We start from the raw sequence: 18,287 nt of genomic DNA, 5'->3' as shown, positions 1-18,287 counted from the left end.
GAGAAGCGAAGTAAGGCGATCTCGGGACAGATGCTGGCGGACGGACGATTTGTTGAGTTATTGAGGAGCAGTTAGGTTGAGGGGAGCCGCATAAATGTTGTTCGCGTTCGCGGAAGGAAGACTAGGTTGCGCCGAAGGCCGCTCCATGATTGCAAACCAACAACCCTCCCACTCACACGTGAGCGGCATCTCCCCACACTCGAATGAGCAGATGTCAAGGCAATGGGTATTTCTAAGCCAATTCCAGCGCAAGCCTCGGCGTTTGTGGGCTTACGCGCAACACTTGGAGTCGTTCTTGAACGTTCGCGGTCATAGCTCCCATGCCGCCCCGGTTGTCTTTTCCAAACTTTTACAAGTGCATCGCTCGCCGCCAATGACAACGCTGCACACGCCCGCTCGCCTTATCACCCCGCCGCCTTCTCCAGATCCTGACCAGCGGGAATTGCATATTGATATTCGCTTCTCCGACTGCGGTGCGGACGTGCGGACCCGACCTGCTCACCATGCACGAGTTGAGCCTCTACGGCCAGGTCACCTTTGCGCGCTATGAGCAGGTGCTGAACATCCTGGCGGGGGTTGCCATGATGCAGCCCCAGCGCGTCTTTGAGCGCCATGTCGTCTACAAGCCCACGCGCGAGCCTGAAGAGCCGGGCTCCAATCTTGGCCGTCGCGGCGGTACCCAGACTGTCGCGCAGAAGCAGGCCAAGCAAGCTGCTCCCGTCGTTCTCTACCACACCCGGCTGGTCCAGAAGCTGTCGGAAGACGACTTTGCTGGTGAAGATGGCGTGCCGGAGGAGAGCACAAAGGTCCTGTCCGCTGATGTAGACGATGGGGAAGAGCCAACATGGTCCTTCGTCTTCAGGGATGTACCGGATACTGGTGATAGAGGTGTCTCCATCCGCTTCACCAACACCACTGATTTGCTGTCTGGCGATCCACATGCCTTCATGATCGCCTCGGGACCCAACCAGTGAGATCTTCTCCCCGTCACTGCCTTCACCCCTAACCCCAGCGCAGGTTTGTGACCGAGTTCTACGTCGAGGGCTACCGTTTCGTGCTCGGCAACGTCGTCATATTCCTCCACCGCATCCTCCACGAGCCCGGCATCCGCAACGTGCAGAAGAGCCCCAAGGCCACACTACCGACATGGAAAGGCCTAAAGCTTCTCGATCCAAGTGGTGTATACACACTTCAAGCTACGGTCCGTATTGAAGACTTCAACAACGCAGCCGTACTCGAGGAGGGGGTGAACGAGTTGAAGAAGTTCCAGGCGCAAATGAAGGGTTGCGTGAACTTGGACTTGCCAGATCGGCTCGCACTAGACCCCCGTGTCAAGTACAAGGCTCCTGCAGCTCCTGCCACTCAGGTACGGCCTAGATAATAGACCTTCTCTTGCTGAGAGAGCAAATGGATATGGACTGGATGTTATCAGGGTAGTAGTCACCATACTAATACTGAGGGTACTTTACATGCAATGTGTCTGGTCCCGCACCATGGAATGATTGGCGAAAAACATCAACGCCGGGGCTTCACACCAGCCTAGTGCCAAAGGCATCGCGATGAGATTGCGCGTCGGATCAGAAAGCTGTGCAGGTTCGATCTTCTGCTGTGTATCTGGTCTCAGACGAGTAAGTATGTTTGTAGATACAAATCTCCAGTCTTGGCTCGGCGGAGGTAGCTCCTGTATAAACATGCATGGTATATTGTAATAGACGGAGCATTGTAATGTTTGTGGCGCGATCGCTCCGGAAGAAGCGTGTATGCTACTGTCGTGACAGCGAGTTCAGTCCAGGCACGTGCTCGCGCGATTTCGTGTTTCGCGCCGAAGGAAAGCGCAAGCGAGCAACCTCACCGACGTTGCTTTGTCAACAGAGATCAACCTTCATCGCCATGCACCCACCTTGGCAATAACATAAACTGCAAAATGTCCACTCGACCTGGTCTCAGCAAGCGACCGAGCTCTACCGGAAAAGACGTGTCGCCACCTCCATCGAAGCGGCGGCAACAGTCGACTACAACAAGTTCGTCAGTCATCGCTCGATGTGCGTCTTTGCTGACATGACACAGGCAAGGCAGTCGCCAATTTCTTTACACCTGCCTCGAAGAAAGAGCCAGAAAAGATGACTTGGCGGATAGTCAAAGACAGCTTGCTAGTCGGACGTTTTGGCGTGACGGCGCAGTCGGCAACGAAGGGCAGGCGCAGAATAGCAGCCTTTGACTTTGACTCCACACTTGTCACATCTGCATCAGGGAAAACATTCGCTCGTGATGCAAATGACTGGAAGTGGTGGGATAGTAGCGTTCCAGGACGGCTGAAAGAGCTGCACGCAGAAGGCTTCCTTGTCGCTATCGTCAGCAATCAAGGTGGAATCAGTCTAAAGCCGGATCCCAAGACCGTGAAGTCAGATCAGAAGCGACTAGCGGACTTCAAGACCAAGGTGACAGCAGTCTTCAACCATCTCGACTTCCCGATATCGATATACGCTGCGACGAGTCGTGACCGGTACAGGAAGCCCAGGACCGGGATGTGGGACGAGCTACTGGAGGACTATGATCTTGAGAATGCAGATTCAATCGATCTAGAGAACTCTGTATTCGTTGGGGATGCTGGTGGTCGCGAGGCGGTGGCTGGCGGTGTAAAGGACCACTCGTGTGTCGACAGGTTCGTGAAGATCCCGAAACGTGCATTCATGATTACCAGGATACTAACTCTGTGTAGAGACTTTGCTGCTAATGTCGGTATACCATTTCATACCCCAGAAGAGTACTTCCACCATGAAGATCCCCGACCATTCGTCAGGGCTTTTGACCCGACCGCTTACACGGGAGTGCGTGCTGAAGGCTCAACACCTGCACGTAAGTCTGATACGCAACTTCTCAGCCGTCTCCCCGTCGTCCGTGTGCTAACTCTATCTGCAGCAAACGCTTTTACACAAGCGGAAAGCCCCGAGATCGTCATGTTCTGCGGCAGTCCGGGCTCAGGTAAATCATCGTTCTATTGGAAACATCTGCAGCCACTCGGATACGGGCGTGTCAATCAAGACATTCTGAAGACTGTACGTTGCTGACTGAGTCATCCTGCCGCACGTGTCGTGCGACCCTTCTATACTGCGAGTAACACTCTGAAACAGCGCGAGAAGTGCGTAAAGGCTGCTACTGCACTCATCGAAGAAGGCACGAGCGCGGTTATCGGTATGTTCATGTTGATCTGGGGCCCCAATACATTCCGCATACTGAGCTAACCTGTTCAGACAATACCAATGCCGATCCAGAAACACGCGCTGTGTGGGTTATGTTGGCGCAGAAGCTGAAAGTTCCCATACGCTGCGTACTTTTTACTGCGACACCAAAGCTGTGCGAGCACAACGATACGTTCCGCGCATTGAACCTTGGTCCAGAAGTAAGTTTAGCTACTGAGCCTCTTCCCGTGCGTGAGTGCCGGAAGATAGACTTTGCGGTCGCTTCAAACCTACAATCACACTATCCGATGTGGAAATTGGTTGTGCGGAACATCCGGAATCCTCGAAATCCCATTACCACACGGAGAAACTCCCATGCTAACATCGGATCTCCACCCACAGACGAACCGCGAATCTCGTACTATCCTGCCGCACGTTGCGTTCAGTGGCTTCGCTTCCAGATACCGTGAGCCTAAGCTTTCGGAAGGTTTCGCAGACATAATCAAGAATGATTTCGAGGTACGCGTAACCCAAGACTTTCCACGCAGGCTGGGCTGCAGGAATGTAACATGGACTAACCAAAGTATGCATTGCGTAGTTTGAAGGCTCCGAGGAGCAGAAAGTACTATGGAGCAGATACTGGATCTGACATCATAATCGAGAACGCGAATGCGAGCGAAAGCGAATCATGTGACTAAGAAATGTCCCCAATCGCAACAATTATTGGCAGCTAAGTAGCCTCGAACGCGTCTTCATCGACCACTGCTGTGTGGACAGAAAGTCCGAAATGCTGTGATTGGGTGAAAAGAGAATGTTGCTGAGGGGCCGTCCCCCGAGCGCAGGTTCGCAGCTCTAGTCTACGCCTTCTTCCTTTTCTACGCCGTTGAGCGCGTGGCTCCCGTGCTAATCGAAAAACGGCAGTTCACACGCACAGATTCTTGATTTCCAGTGCGAAATTGCTTACTTTTCTTCCAAGTTTCTGCAGGTATACCACGATTGTACATGGACATCGCTGTAATGATACTCCGTACTGCCGACAAGAAGAAAAGCGCGCAACAGCATTGACATGGAGGATTATTACATCATCGTTTCCACAAAGTCGTGTGCTGATTCATCTCGTGCGTCTAGCTAAAAATGATCCCCGTAGATGGACTTCCACGTTCGTCGTTACCCCCATGTCCCATGTCCAGGCCGCGGCATTGTACTGTCGGTGGAGTGCCACGTTAGTCTAGGGAATCATCCGGTGAAATTGAGAGATCAGCAACACCAGACCGGTCTCGCCCAAATCCTGCGACGAACCGTCGGAATGATTGCGCGCACCTCCATAGCAAAGCATTTCAATATGGGAAAATGCAGTCTTTGGATGCGAGCAAAGTGCGCGCGCGCATGTCAATATGAGCCCGCCACGTGTTTGTCCAGAACACGCAAAATTTTCAGGTACAGGAATTTCTTCTTCCGTGTGCAGTCAGCTTTAAGACTGAACTGGCTGTTCTTTCATGCACGTTGAGCGTTGCCGGCCGGTGTGGATGGGTGGACTGGCAACGGTATTCTCCCGCTTCTGCATGTCCGTGCCGTCCGGTCGTCTGGCCAAGGAGAGAGACGAGCGAAGAAGGCGGGGCGCCTGCCGACCTGAGACCGGAACCAGCTGCTTTTTCTCCCTGTCGTCATGCTGCGAGGTCCCGAGAGCCTGGAACAGAATAGTCCTGCTCCGGTTTTTCTTCTGCTGGGCTCGATCGTGAGGTACAGCACGGCGATCAAACCGCGCGATTCTCTTCGAATTGAAACACCCTGATTACATAGCATCGTGAGTCGCGAAGTACATGTCGGCAAGGTTGCCGGCCGCTACGAGAAACGCCATACGGGCGGACGTTCAGCTAGACAATGCGCTGGCGGTGTGAGGCTTGCTCAGCGTGCGAACAGGGAGTCGAGCCAAGCGACAGCAAGGCACCGGGGAGAAGGAATGGAAGATAGTGCGTCAGGGGCTTGAACGCCAATGAGCAACGGCCCAACGGTCTAGCGCTTCCATCATGTTCCCCGATTTGTCTGGAGGATTTTCATTGGGCTGAGAGGCTGTCCCAACCTCCTCTGGGAAAGTTCCGGGAATCCTGTCAGGTACCGCCCACACCAAGTTGTGTTGTCGCGCCTTGTTTTGTCGCAGAACGTTGTGATCGACCGCTTGACTCGTCAATGTGGCATCGTGTTTGAGACACGGACTGAGTTGGATCAGTCAGTGTTTTGAAGATCGTGAGGCTTTGTTTGTTTGTTTTCACGGTTACATGCCACAGCCTCCTTGGCCCATTTTGACGATTCAGAGTGGGCCAATCGGTGGATGGGCGTGACACGGGATAGAGGCGGGAGAAACGACATGGAATGGACTCTACTAGAAGATGCCTGTCGATGTCACTGCTGCAAGACGGCAAAGGGCCAGAAGAACGGCGCAAGAAGAACGGCGGGAGAGCAGAAGGGCCTGGCGAACCACGCCGGTTCCTTTGCACCGCCCGATAAACGAGTCTGTCAAGTGGCAGCCACGGTTGCGCTCAGAGTAGTTGAGTGGTAGACAGCGGATGACAACCACAGCGCTGGTGGTACGGCACTTTGCAATACAGACGAGGCACCGTTCAACACCACGAGTCGTCGATCGGTCAAGGCTGGAGAGGACGATGTGACTGAGCGTTTGTTCCTGCATAGTTTGCTCAGAGGCTTTTCCCACGACGACAAAGTTTAAAGTGCGTGAGTGGGAACGGCCAGGGATGATTTGTTGCGCCTCCACCAACGACATATCGCATAATTAGGTTGGGCAGGTGAAAATTCAACACCGAGGCAGGCCCCGTACTGTTGAGTAGGGTTTGATTCAAGCCACCTGCTGTGGTCAGGCTGTAGCGACACGGACGCGGTGGTCTAAACGGCGGATTGAAGGCTGGGGGACCTTGAAGCGACGGCGCCCTGGCGTGCTGGCTGCGCGGAGACAGTCCAGGGCTGGTGTGAGTGTCACGGCCTCGTGTACCGGGCTATCTGAGTCGCGCGGAAGCAGTCGACATGCCGGGCGGCCAGGCCCAATCGAGACAGGCGCAAGGTCAGGCATGAGTTGCACCGTAGCAGTGGAACCCGTGCGGTCGCTGTCCACACAGAAATGCTCGACTATCCACACCCCGTCCACCGCCCGTTTCTCTTGCTTGCCCACGTCACACTCTCTCGCCATTCAAGTCGACGCCTTATCGCTGCGCTGTCTCTCGCTTGCACTCGCAAATCCGGTTGCAGTCTGATCATCTCGCGCGCCTCGGTGAGTTGTGCCAATCCGAGCCCACCGCGCTCACGTGCCGTCCGCATTAGGCGCTGACTTTGCATCCAGCCCCAGAGACGTCTCTGCTGCAGCATAAACAGGCCGAAGAGTACATAGCGACATACGTGGTCGGCTATCGTGGCATCCTCTCAAACATTGCCCGACCGCCTCTCCGTCCCAAAGCAGCGCGCCGCGACTCCGACGTGCTGGCGTACTGTCGCGCCCGCGCATAGCTGCTTGAGAAAGCTGGTGATGTGATCCTGGTCGCTCGCGCCCATTCACGTCACGTCCCGACCGCCAAAAGAACCAACAACCACCATGCACGACCTTAAACCTCTCCAGCTTCCCCAGCTTATCGCTGCCCGCAAGTCTTCCAAAAGCTCACTCAACATGTACGACGACCCGACTGCGTCCATCTACTCCAATGCCGACTCTGGTTTCTACTCGGCATCGGAGTGCTCGACACCGCCCACGCCAAGTCAGTACACCCGGGGCCACTTTCGCTTTCCCAGCTCGGCTTCGTCATTGTCGTCGAGCCCGCCAACCTACGAGCCCACCGAAGCCCCCAACAGCTCAGGCAAGCTGCCCAAGCTCACCGAGGAGCCTCTTGAGCGTGAATACGACTATGGCAGTGAGGATCCGTACCGCTGCTCTTGTAAGTACTACGCGCGATTCGTCCGTGTTCGCCATACTAATCCACGTCTAGGTGACGTCGGAGGCACCTACAGCCACGCGCAAGACTGCAGGATATCCCAAGCCTACGAGCCCCAGGACGAGTACTTCACCACTTGCGACTCGGAACTGCGACTGGCCAAGCGCCGACGATCCTTGGAGGCTTCCGCGCACAGCATCGCCGGCAAGCTCGAGAGGCGCTTTCCCTCGTTGTCGCGCAGAGTACGCGACCGCAGCTCGACCCTCAGCAGAGTCTCACGCAGCGCAACCCCCTCAAGGGTTCCCTCTACGCGATCCTCGTCGCTCGCTGGTTCTATCCACCATGTCTCGACCGTTGATCTTCCAGAAGACTACGCGTCGCCAACTTCTACGCCTGCGCTGGCAAGCAAGGAACAACTGAGCGATGATGCGCCTACGCCAATGGCCATCGACGTCAACAAGGCCAATGCCATGGAAATCGACCCTGAGGAGGTGGAACGGGAGCGCTATGCCACGACGCCACTATTACCGCCGCTGCTTGTGAACTGCCGGAACGATGACCTACCAGCGTCGTCGCCACTGCAGTCGCCAGCAGTCGCAGACGCAGCCCAATCTGTGGGCCCTACCCCGGCCGGCACCCCGCCAATGCGCACCTACCCTACGCCCCCTCTGTCCTCAAAGACATCCTTTGCCTCAATCCGAGGACCGAATGCCGGGTACATGGTTCCCTCGTCCGACATACCCCGTCTCATGCTCGCCGACCCAAAGGACAAGTGGGCCATGGAATTGGGTCATGCGAACTTCACCATCCTACCCGAGCCCTACGTCCCTGAGGTATGCACTGCCGCGTCCATCGAAGAGCACCTTGCCGAATGGGCGCAAGCACGGCGCAACTACGCGAAGCACCAAGTGCGAACCGCGGAACACTACGGAGTGACATCCAGGCACTACCTTCTTACCGAGCAAAAGTGGGCTGAAATCGACGCCGAATGGAAGAAGAACCACGATCTGGCCAAGTCACACGCGGCTGCCACCGGCCAGGAGCTCGCTCCATATTCACCCACGGAGCCAGGGCCTCTTAGCAAGATGCCAACGCTACACGACCCCAAGAGCGAGGGAAAATTCCCCCAACTCGGCGATGAAGACATTGTCGGTCCCATGCAACAGGCGGCCGCATTACTCCCGAAAACGCCTTCGCGCAAGCGTGCCTTTTTCAAATTCCTTAGCGACTTACGGTTCCCTGGTACCCTTCTCGGTCGTTCGTCGGGTGGCGTCCGGGGCCACTAAACCCCAACCTCCAACAAAACGGGCAACCCTTTTCCTTTCTCCCCCTGTCGATAATTGCGTGCGGGTAATGTCTTTCTATCCTGCGCACAAACCTGTACCCTTACTATCCCTCCCCTTGCGCTTGTCGGGCCCAAGGGGCATGTTCTACGAAAGTGTACGACTGTATGACAACCAGATCTCGGCCCTTCATTGGAGCCACGACCACTACGACTCTCATCACAGAGTCACGAATTTCCTATGTTGATACAATAATTATTAGAGAGGCTTTTCTTGTCTTGCGCAGTACAGTGGTCTGTCTGTACTGCGCTTTCCCTTCACTGGGATTACTTGTTTGGTGTTTGGGCGGTTCCAAAAAAGGTCTGCGGCGATAAAAGCGAGCGTCATCATCACATCATGATTCACGCAGCGGTGGCTCTTCAGCCAAATCTCTTTTCACAATCTCTGCACTCTTTTCCTTGCGTTCAAAACCAACTCTTTGGTTTCGGCGGCTATACCTTTACTCGTCCTTGTCTGGGACTCGAGGGGGCAAGCGCAGTCGTGGGTCTTTGTTACCCTTTTGGTAGTAGTATTAGAAGGAAGGATTAAGCTTCTTCGGACATGTTTCAGTATTGATACTTTGTAATTGGTCTACGGAGGTGGTACGGATGGGGGGTTAATGGTGTGTTGTACCAACAGCCTTAGTTTAGCGTGTCCTCGAGAGAAGATGCAACGAGCGCTCAACATCAATTCAAACACCTAGCCAAGCACACATACTTTGTTCAAACCTGATTGTAGTGTCCTCTTACTTCTTCGTCGTCTGTGGTAGTAGCCACCGCACGCTTGCCGCCGGGAAGCAACCCGCAGCAAACTGCGCGCAAACAACCTCTCCTCCCGGTCAAGCCATTACACCGCCCAGCCCGGCACATGACGACGCCTTTTCTTCATGCAAAGTCCCCGACGCACAATGATGCACAGCTCTGCACCTCATACCCCGTTCCAGCACGCCATTGCATCTGCACAAACAAGCCTCTTTCACTCAACGCGCAACATGCTCTTCCCCAAGTTTCCTTCACTGTCTCATTACTAACCCATCCCACACATCTACCACAAATCAGTATCAGGTACCCCACCATGTTCCGCATTCCTAGCGCGGCAGATGACCCTCGAGGCCGTATTTAATGGCGGTGGCTGGCTTTATTGGGTGGCCGTCTGTACAACATGTGCATGGTGCGGGCAACGTAGGGCTATCCGTTCTTCGCTGCGCAGCCCGCGCTTACTCGTATCCGGCTTCTGGAACGGCAGGACGTTGTGTCACCACGGGAGCTTTTGCAAGCGAAAGATGGGCGGGACCGGTCGTACCACACACACACTTTCTCTCTCCCTTGCGTCACAGTGGGGATCTTTGCTGGCTGCGGTTGTGCGATGGGGGAAGCGAGTGTTACTCAGATTGGGGGAAGCGAAATGGTAGAGATGGTGGGACGGGGGAGGGTGTGCAAGGTTACTGGCGAGTCTAAAGTGTCATCTGTCAGTCAGTGTTGGAATGCGGTTTGGTGTGGTATGGCATTTGGGAGGGCTGTGCATTTGGGCGTTTCCACATGTTAGATGCTGGTCATCGTTCATACTTCCCCTCCCTCTCATTACGCGCCTAAGTCAGCTGCAGGCTGCGCGACTGTACTTGCATGCTGAAGGTCAGGCATATGTTGCGGAAGACTCTCCCTTCGGTTCAGGCAGTTCCGAGGACGATCTTCCGATCGGAGAATGCGCAACGCAGGTCTGATGACGAACAGTGATTGTTTACATGAGACATTGCATATGCGGCGAAGATGAATCTCGGAAGATCGTGCATACGAGAGGGCAGGCGTGTATGTAGGTCATTCTATCTTGGGTGCATGACGGCTCTCCCGGCCGGCAGCTGAGACGTGGCGTCCGCGGAAGGCGGTGATGGATGTTGTTGTTTCGAGTTGACTACGATTTCTGTCACTTGACATCTTCGCTTCAAGTTCTAGATCATCTTTGAGGAGAGAAGTGGTATGGTGATGTCTATCTTTCCCCACACGGCCTGACATTTTCCCAAGCTCATAGCGTGGTGCCGCAACGCCATGACTACTGCAGTGCCAACAAGCTACGGCTCGTGCCGCATCGCATTACAACCCACAACATTCTTGACCGCAGTAGTTCTCCCTCTGACAACAGCGGCAGCAGTGTGAGTTCTCTAGTCACATCTCCAAACTCTATTCATCTGACACGTCGCCAAACACATGCCTTTCCGACCCTCCTTCACCACTCGCTTTCGATATTCAACATCTGCACATGCCGCATCGCCTTCGTGATAGCGGTTAGGAATACGATCATGTGTCAGCAGCCTCTTTTCATCGCCCCCACTGAACGGCGTGGTACGGCATATGGCTCGGCCTTCCTCCACCACATGTCGAGATACGGCGGTTGTGTAAAACGCCAGCGATGTCGGTTCCGAGACCCCGGATTCAGTGGGAGATATTCGTTGATGCAGGCGTAGGCGAGGGAGCGTGGCTCTGCAGGTGCTCTTAATCGATCGATCCTGGTGCTTATCTCACGCTTCCCCGCTCGCCGCTCGAAGCCTGGTCATGTTGTGGGATACGTTGTGTGACAAGGCTGAAACTTGTTGATGTCTTGGGCGCGGGGTCAACATGGCTAGGTCGCAGGATATGTAGCTTGCATCAGTTACTTTATTAAAGAAGAAGTTGACGTTTTCAAAACCAAGTAGTGAGTTTTCCTGTGGTTGACTTCTAAGTCGCAAAACTATTCATCCAATCGTTTGATGAATGGCATCCTTGCCAAAAAAAAAAGGGAAATAAGAAGGAAAGGTATCTGCTCGGGCAAGCTCCAGTACTACACAGGCAACAGTCTCGAAGCATCTTGACAGTGTGCCTCTCCATAGGCTGAATAGCGCGATCTTTCTCCTGAGTCCTGCTGTTTCCAAGGCGAGATATCATCTTTTGCGCCAACGATTGCTCGCTGATGCTGATCATCTATGAAGCAGTGTGCAAATACATTCTGACGCTCTTCCTCAAATCACACCCGGTAGAATGTCGTTTGAGCGGACATGACTCCTCAAACGAAGGCAGCTAGGTAGGAGTAAAAAGATCCAAGATCTCTGACAACCCCATATCTTTCGCGTAATCGAGCGCGCTCATTCCAGCACCGTCCAGTATACTTATGTCGAAAAGCTCTTTCAAATCCAACAGTCGCTGACAAATAGCTCTCGAGCCTTGAGCCACTGCGTTGTGTAAGGGTAGGCTTCCATAGATCGTCGTCAATCCCGGCTTCGCACCTAATCTTAACAGCTTCTGTACTGCAGCTTCCCAGTTCATTTGGCATGCGATGTGTAGTGGTGTTCTGCCCAAGATGTCTTGGTCGTCCAGACTAGTTCCCAGGCAATCCAAAAACAAGTGGAGATCTTGAATAGTGACATGATCAGCTTTGGATAGCCCGTCTAAGCAACGATGCGCACTCGTCCGTCCTAAGCAATCTCGCACTCCGATGGTAGATTTGAGAAATTCTTTGCCGATGATTTCTCCGTGGTACAGACCAATTCGTTTGCAGAAATAGGTATCAGCTTCAGAGAAGCCCAGCGACTCTAAGAAGGCGCCCATGCGGGATTGAATGTTCGAAGACAAAACCCAATAACGTTCAAACTCGTTGTTCAGCTCAGCCGATGATATCTGGTGACCGAGGTGCTCGCAGAGTTCATAATGTTTCTTGATACGGCGTTGTCGTGCCAGGAACTCGTTGCAAGTATCTTGGCATCGTTGGAACGCGTCCAGTATAACATGCTGCTCAGAGCTGTCGCAAACTGGGCACTGGCTACCTGATGGACCGAGTTCAAAGCCCTGAGCAATCAAAGCGGGTAAGAACAGGAGTTGAGAAGGCCCAGGCGACTGATACGTGGCTAAAATCTCTTTGACGCTTTCTTCGTATCTTGGCTTCAGTATGTCGAACATCAAATGCAGAAAGTCACCATACGGACTGCGGTCGACTTGGGGAAGAATTGTCTTCAGACCAGGAAACGGTTGGGTCATGTCTTCCTTCAGGTAGAGAAGCTCTTCTTTGCCCGCTATCATGATCTTGTAATAACCCGAAAGAAAGGTCCTATCAACCAAACGTTAGACTGGCTAGTTATTTCTATGCTTCCCTAGTAACATACCATTTTTCGACGGATTCCATGACGTTTTCTGCATCAACGGCTGCAGAGGCCTGGCTAGGCAGAGATGGCGTCAAGTCCGCCACAACCCGCTCCGACCGTGGTGCTCGCCGGGGTGGCGAGCAGGGCAGCCCTTTTTCGATACACCGAAGGCATTTCGCGGGCCAAGCTCGAGTTACCGGGGCACACTAGTCATCATTAGTAGAAGGTTTTTAACAAGCGCACAGGCTCTCAGATGTGTGCACATGTGTCTGATAAGTGCTGCGGCTTATGCATAGACCGCGGATAGTACACTCTGAGAAGAAAAACACTTACCTTCTTCTTAGATGACCGACATTCCCGACATTTGATCATGTCCAGTTTACGCTTTGTCGGCTTGTCACCGAGTTGAGTTTCGTGTATTCGAGTATGATGCGGAAGCGGAGGTGCATCACATATAGACTTGACTAATATGAGCGTTCTTGGGAGGTTTTCGGGTGGAGTGACTTGTATCGGAACATCGCAGGAAAGATCAGGTGTCTCTTCCAGAAAATGGTCTCTGAATAAACCCATTGTTTCCGTTTCATCCATTGGACAACTGCAACAGGCGCGATGATCGCAGCTCGGACAAGCAACATCCAAGATTCCGATAGGACACAAGCAAGTACAACAATATCGAGTCTTAATTATCCCTATTCTGCGCTTCGGGATTCGTTTAGGGGGAGGTGGTTCATCTGTAGGTACGGCAGGCCGGTCTTCTGTGCTATTCGGTAAAGACATGGCGATGTGATGGGTTTTGCATGTGTTGGGAGGCCCGTAAATAGTTCTTGAAGTTTGAAGATTGTATTAGCACAGGCAGATAGAAATGCTGATACGAGTGTCTGGGTTACTTTACGTCCGAAATGTCCAAGATTTTATACCTAGTCTCGAAGTTGTAATGCGGCTCTGCTACATTTTGAGATGCGACAGACTGCGACAGAACTGCGAGTACAGGGTATACTGCAGCATGCAGGCTATCCCGCGCTGGCAGTGCCAGCTGATGCGGCCCGCGTTATGGCTGAGGTGCTTGGCCAGCCAACCGAGGACGTTTGATTGGAGGTCGCATTTGGTCGCACATTCGCAGAGCCGCATTTTCTATTGTGTAGGTACTCAGTCCGACTTGAGTCTCCAGTATCACGCAAAGGGAGTAGCTGTGCCAGATGCGACCAACCCTGTATCTTGCACATTATCCAATGGTGACCGCTCGCACTTGACGCAACTTGCTTCAGAGCCGCATTCAATATGACCAGCAAGATATAAGAAGAATGTAGATACGACCTGTATCTCGAATTTGTATTAGTATACTTTCAATCTTAATTCTTCCCACTACGACTGCGCAACCGGACAACCTGTCTCCGACTTACCAATAAAATAAACCCGAAGCCTGCACTGCCAAATATGTCGACCTCGCAGACCCTCCCCAGCGCCCTTCCTGCACCCATCATGGGTCATTCTCAAGGACAAGTAGATCCTGGTGATCAGTCGATTGTCTTTGGGTCATTGGGGCTTTTATTTGCTATAGTCGGAATTCTCATTGCCGTTCTTCAACTTCGGCATATGTCACGCCGGGCGAGGACAATTGAGATCTTTGAGCTTGCATGTAAGATAGAAGACGCAGCCTATCGTGGAGCGACATACTAAATCGTTTCTAGAACGAATGAAAGGGGTGCGAAATGTCTCGAAAGAGTCTAGGGCAACAATGAACGGGCAATGTACTTGAATACTACACCCAAGAACGGACGGAAACAGCGCTGCGGTTAGGAATAGAGTACAGCTGAGATGGTTGAGTACGTCTTGCTACGAGGTGTTGTAGAGGAATAGCGATAGGTCGATATCACATGACCGACGTTGGAGTCCTTTTCATAGACTAGGCTTTGAGGTGCTTCTGAAGGCTGATTTTAATACATCGCGTGTACCACTTTCCAGCCAGCCTTGTCTTTTCAGAGTTTTCCAAAGGGTCAGTAGCTAAACAAAATACATGCGTAAACACTAGCATGCCCAGGTGAAGTCTAGTGTGACGTGAACTTCCTGCTCTTGGGTATGGAGGCTGGAGAGAACCACAGACGATCGTCTCTAGCGCACAAAAAGGCCGACTGGACGACGAACGAGACGGGCACTGTCGGTAAGGCTGAGAGTGGAGACGTGGATTGCATCGAGGATCTTCGCGGTTCGATTAACTTCGGCAGCTCAGCCGCTACCAGGTCTTGGCAGCATGCGGCCTCACTTCGTCATATGCTGTATTCCGGTCAGGCAGGTGATTCATGGACCCTTCCCCAGCCACCAACCTTACCTTCTTCTGCATGCGACAGAGGCCGTTGCGCGCAACTACTCTGCTACAATAACGACGGTGTATACATTGCAGCGCGCACGGTGCCCACCTTCAGGCGTTCTCGGGGCACTACAGCTTATCAATCATCCATCAATACAACTCGTCCGGTGACCACGCTCCCCACGGACATCTGCACCTTTCGTTCCCGTTCCCATCTTTGACTCTTGCGCGAAGATAGTCGCTATTACTTACTGCGTCCGCTTGTGGCTTGCTACACTAAAAAGCACCACCGAGACCGTGCTTTGTTTCACATATCAGGAAACGCCCTCCACGGCTGTCTGCCCAAGAGACCCGACACACTCGCGCGACTCCTGAGCTAGAGAGGGCCGTCGCATTCATACGCCATGTCCCTCACCGACTCCGAACTGGAGCTGGTCAGCTCGCAGCTGCAGCGGGAGAACGACGACATCCCTGAGGAGCCCGACATGATCCTCTCATCAGACGCCGAGAACGGCCAGTCGTTTGCTCCACCACCACGCATCGCCGCCCGCTTCTATCGCCATGCCAGCAATCGTCGCAAGTCATCGGCCACTTCGTCCCGCCGAAACTCGCTGTCGTCTACACACTCGCATACGTCCAATCGATCGTTTCGCAACAGCTGCCAGAGCCACCATGTTGCCCAGCACCTCCGCCGTGCTTCTATACTCGAGGATCGCAAAGCGCGACTAGCAGACCGCGCCGCGCATGCTGAGCAGGTCAGGCTGCGCGCGGCGTTGGCCAAGGCGACCCCACGTGGCTCGAACAGTGAAGAGAGGGCGTTGGCAGCGCAGCAGGCCCGCGAGAAGCATCTGGCACAGGTCGCGGCTTCCTGTGCTGAGGAAGTGAGGAGAGCCAAGAAGATCGCTGAAGACATGAAGGAGCGCAAGGCCGCCGAGGAACGACGATACCGCACCGAGATGGAGGAGAAGCTTGCAGAGGCGGAGAAACGCAGGCTGGAGTACAAGCGCAACCCCAGACGGCCACGGACTGCTAGTTCACCCCCAGCCGACGTCAAGATACGAACCGAGCGCCCTATCGTGTCGACCGAGGACGCTGCGAAGAGGATCCAAGCTGCTTGGAGGGGTAAAGTTAGGCACAACATCGTCGCGGCATGGCTACAACTTGGCTTGTCAATTGAGATGGTCCAGGAGACCAGCTTCGAAGTCATCACCGGCATGCTCGCAGACGAGAAGTTACTCAAGACCACAGATAGAATCATGACACTGTTTGTGCTCCTCCCCGACGCAGACCCAGCCTCCCGCAGCGCAGCCGTCAGAACCTTCCTCTCCTCATACCTCATCCTGGGACACCCCACACACGTCTTCAGTCGAGACGGAGACCAAGAACAGGATCTCATCACCAAAGCCAAGGACCTTGTTATCAGCTTCGAGTCTGCTTTGGCCAAGCTGACGAAGCTCAACTCATACACTCCCTCCCCCACGCGTACCGAGACCGTACTGCTAGCCCATAGCGCATTCGTTACCGCTTTCAACGACTGGAAAGCTCGCGACTCCTCTGCGCTCGTCGAGACAATGGTGGCTTCATTCGTCAGCCTCGACGAGATCTGGCAAAGTGTGAAGGATGCGACCGTGGATGAGGTGGCAAACGAGTACAGGAATGGCATCAGGGATAACCAGGCTATTCTACTTAGTAGAATTAAGAAGTTGGCGGGGCCTGACAAGGCTCTTACCTTGATCAGGAAGGCCATTCGCGAAAGTCGGAGGTCAAGACCGAAGAAGAGGCTCGCTGGAGACACTGTTCGACCGCGCGTTGCGAGCGAGTCAACACCGGAGTCCCCACTCTCAGCCGACAGTGCGGCCAAGCAGGCTGAGGCTGCTTCAGAGCTTGCAGCCTCTGGACAAGCTGAGATTCAAGACTCCACGGCTCAGGGTCATCAGGCACAGTCTCTCTCGAAGGTCTTTACCGTTGTGCCAGATAATCGCATTCTCGTCCACGAGCTCTCTATCGACAAGGACTACCGTATCGACCCCTCGCCGACGGCTGACCTCCGCGATGCTCTTAACCGTGAGCTCTGCGACGCGATGCGACGGGGCTTTGAGGAGGGTGACAGCACGAACTGGACTGCCGCCATGGCAGAGAACATCAGGGGAAAGCTACTGCGGCTTCTCAAACCTGGCAACTCGATGCACACCCTCATCTCCGAGACCTTAGACCCTGAGCATGTTGGCAGGCAGTGCAGTCAAGGTGTCTTCTCATACGGGAAGTTCTTCGACTTCATTGCGAGCATTCTTCCAAAGCTTTGCGCTCCCTTCCGAGACACTGAGGTTCAATTGCTTGCTGAGGAGCTGCAAGAAGAGGGTGAGCTTTCAAGCATGATTGAGAAGCTCTTCAAGATTTTGCACGTTATCGACCTTCTGTCATTGGACTACTCCAATTTCCTGTTGATGAACGCCGCTCCAACGCTCATCAAAGAGGCTGTTGGTTACGAGCAGCGCATGTTCACCCAGGATCTGGAAGAGCACAACCTCACTCTCGATCGCACACGCCGATGGTGGCGCAGTGCAGCAGTCAACATGCACACCGAAGCCGACCGTCGCGATCCCTGGAGTCAGGCCAACCCCATCAACCGCCCTACAGCGCACAAGATCTACGCTCGTGGTCTCGTCGACCTCGCAATCGCTACGCCTCCGCTACGAAAGTCCGAGCTACCAGAGACTCTTGAGCTAGATCGCGCACGCATCTCTCGCATCCGCGAAGACGCACTCCGCATCACAACAATCGGCGGTATCCTGCTCACAGCAAAGAACCTCCTCAAGCGTGACGTACGCGCACAATGGAAGTCCGAAGCCAACAAGATGTGGCTCGTACTGAAGGAGAACGGCTACATGTCCGACCCCACTACCCCCTCCAAGATCTCCTCTCTCCTCGAGTCATCTCGCAACATGCCGCCTTCCACACGCTCCCAGCTCTCCTCCACTATCACCCGTCTCCTCACCCAAGCCGAAGCGGGCAAGCTTTCCGACCCCGTCATGAAAGTCCTCTTCCAGCGCCTGAAGACGCACATCTTCAACCGCGTTAGCGCTAGCAGTTCTGGTGAGCGCGTCAAAGCTGCCAGTACGGCTACGGAGGGCCTTGCTACAACCGGTTTACCTGAGTTCGTTTCCCAGGTTGCGGATATCTGTGAGCAGCTTAGCAAGGTCGGTGAGGTCGATCGCAAGTGCCACGGCAAGTGGTACGAGGAGATTGCTGAAGAGATGGAGAGGCTGGGTCTCGAGGGCGGCGAGGGCGGCGAGGAGCTTACAAGGAGTTCTAGTGCGGAGAGTGAGGCTGTTGCTTCGACGAGCTCCGAGGGCTCTGTGTAAGATGAGAAGATGAATGGCTTCGCAGTTATCCTTGTGTGTACATGGGAGCGATAACCGGCGTTATCCTTTCTTTGTATTCTTC

At 53.9% G+C, this 18,287-nt stretch overlaps 4 protein-coding genes across 4 annotated transcripts; all 4 read left to right on the top strand.

The window, feature by feature from the left end:
- Positions 1-503: 503 nt before the first annotated feature.
- On the top strand, positions 504-1,381 carry J4E92_001770 (uncharacterized protein; the record flags this gene model as incomplete). The annotated part of the gene is made up of 2 exons (XM_051493181.1): positions 504-970; positions 1,018-1,381. 2 exons carry the CDS (start codon positions 504-506, stop codon positions 1,379-1,381), a joined length of 831 nt encoding a protein of 276 aa, XP_051356412.1.
- Positions 1,382-1,924: 543 nt separating this feature from the next.
- On the top strand, positions 1,925-3,828 carry J4E92_001769 (uncharacterized protein; the record flags this gene model as incomplete). The annotated part of the gene is made up of 8 exons (XM_051493180.1): positions 1,925-2,021; positions 2,068-2,662; positions 2,720-2,856; positions 2,920-3,056; positions 3,132-3,192; positions 3,252-3,400; positions 3,582-3,698; positions 3,778-3,828. The coding sequence occupies 8 exons, from the start codon at positions 1,925-1,927 to the stop codon at positions 3,826-3,828; spliced, it is 1,344 nt and encodes a 447-aa protein (XP_051356411.1).
- Positions 3,829-6,777: 2,949 nt separating this feature from the next.
- Positions 6,778-8,397, top strand: J4E92_001768 (uncharacterized protein; the record flags this gene model as incomplete). The annotated part of the gene is made up of 2 exons (XM_051493179.1): positions 6,778-7,114; positions 7,166-8,397. 2 exons carry the CDS (start codon positions 6,778-6,780, stop codon positions 8,395-8,397), a joined length of 1,569 nt encoding a protein of 522 aa, XP_051356410.1.
- Positions 8,398-15,247: 6,850 nt separating this feature from the next.
- On the top strand, positions 15,248-18,205 carry J4E92_001767 (uncharacterized protein; the record flags this gene model as incomplete). The annotated part of the gene is made up of 1 exon (XM_051493178.1): positions 15,248-18,205. One exon carries the CDS (start codon positions 15,248-15,250, stop codon positions 18,203-18,205), a length of 2,958 nt encoding a protein of 985 aa, XP_051356409.1.
- Positions 18,206-18,287: the final 82 nt, after the last annotated feature.

This window comes from Alternaria infectoria (assembly GCF_024043175.1).
Source record: "Alternaria infectoria strain BMP 0036 chromosome Unknown scaffold_2, whole genome shotgun sequence".
NCBI classification, from domain to species: Eukaryota; Fungi; Ascomycota; class Dothideomycetes; order Pleosporales; family Pleosporaceae; genus Alternaria; species Alternaria infectoria.
The sequence above is the reverse complement of the archived record's forward strand: the minus strand, read 5'-3'. Positions and strand labels throughout refer to the sequence as shown.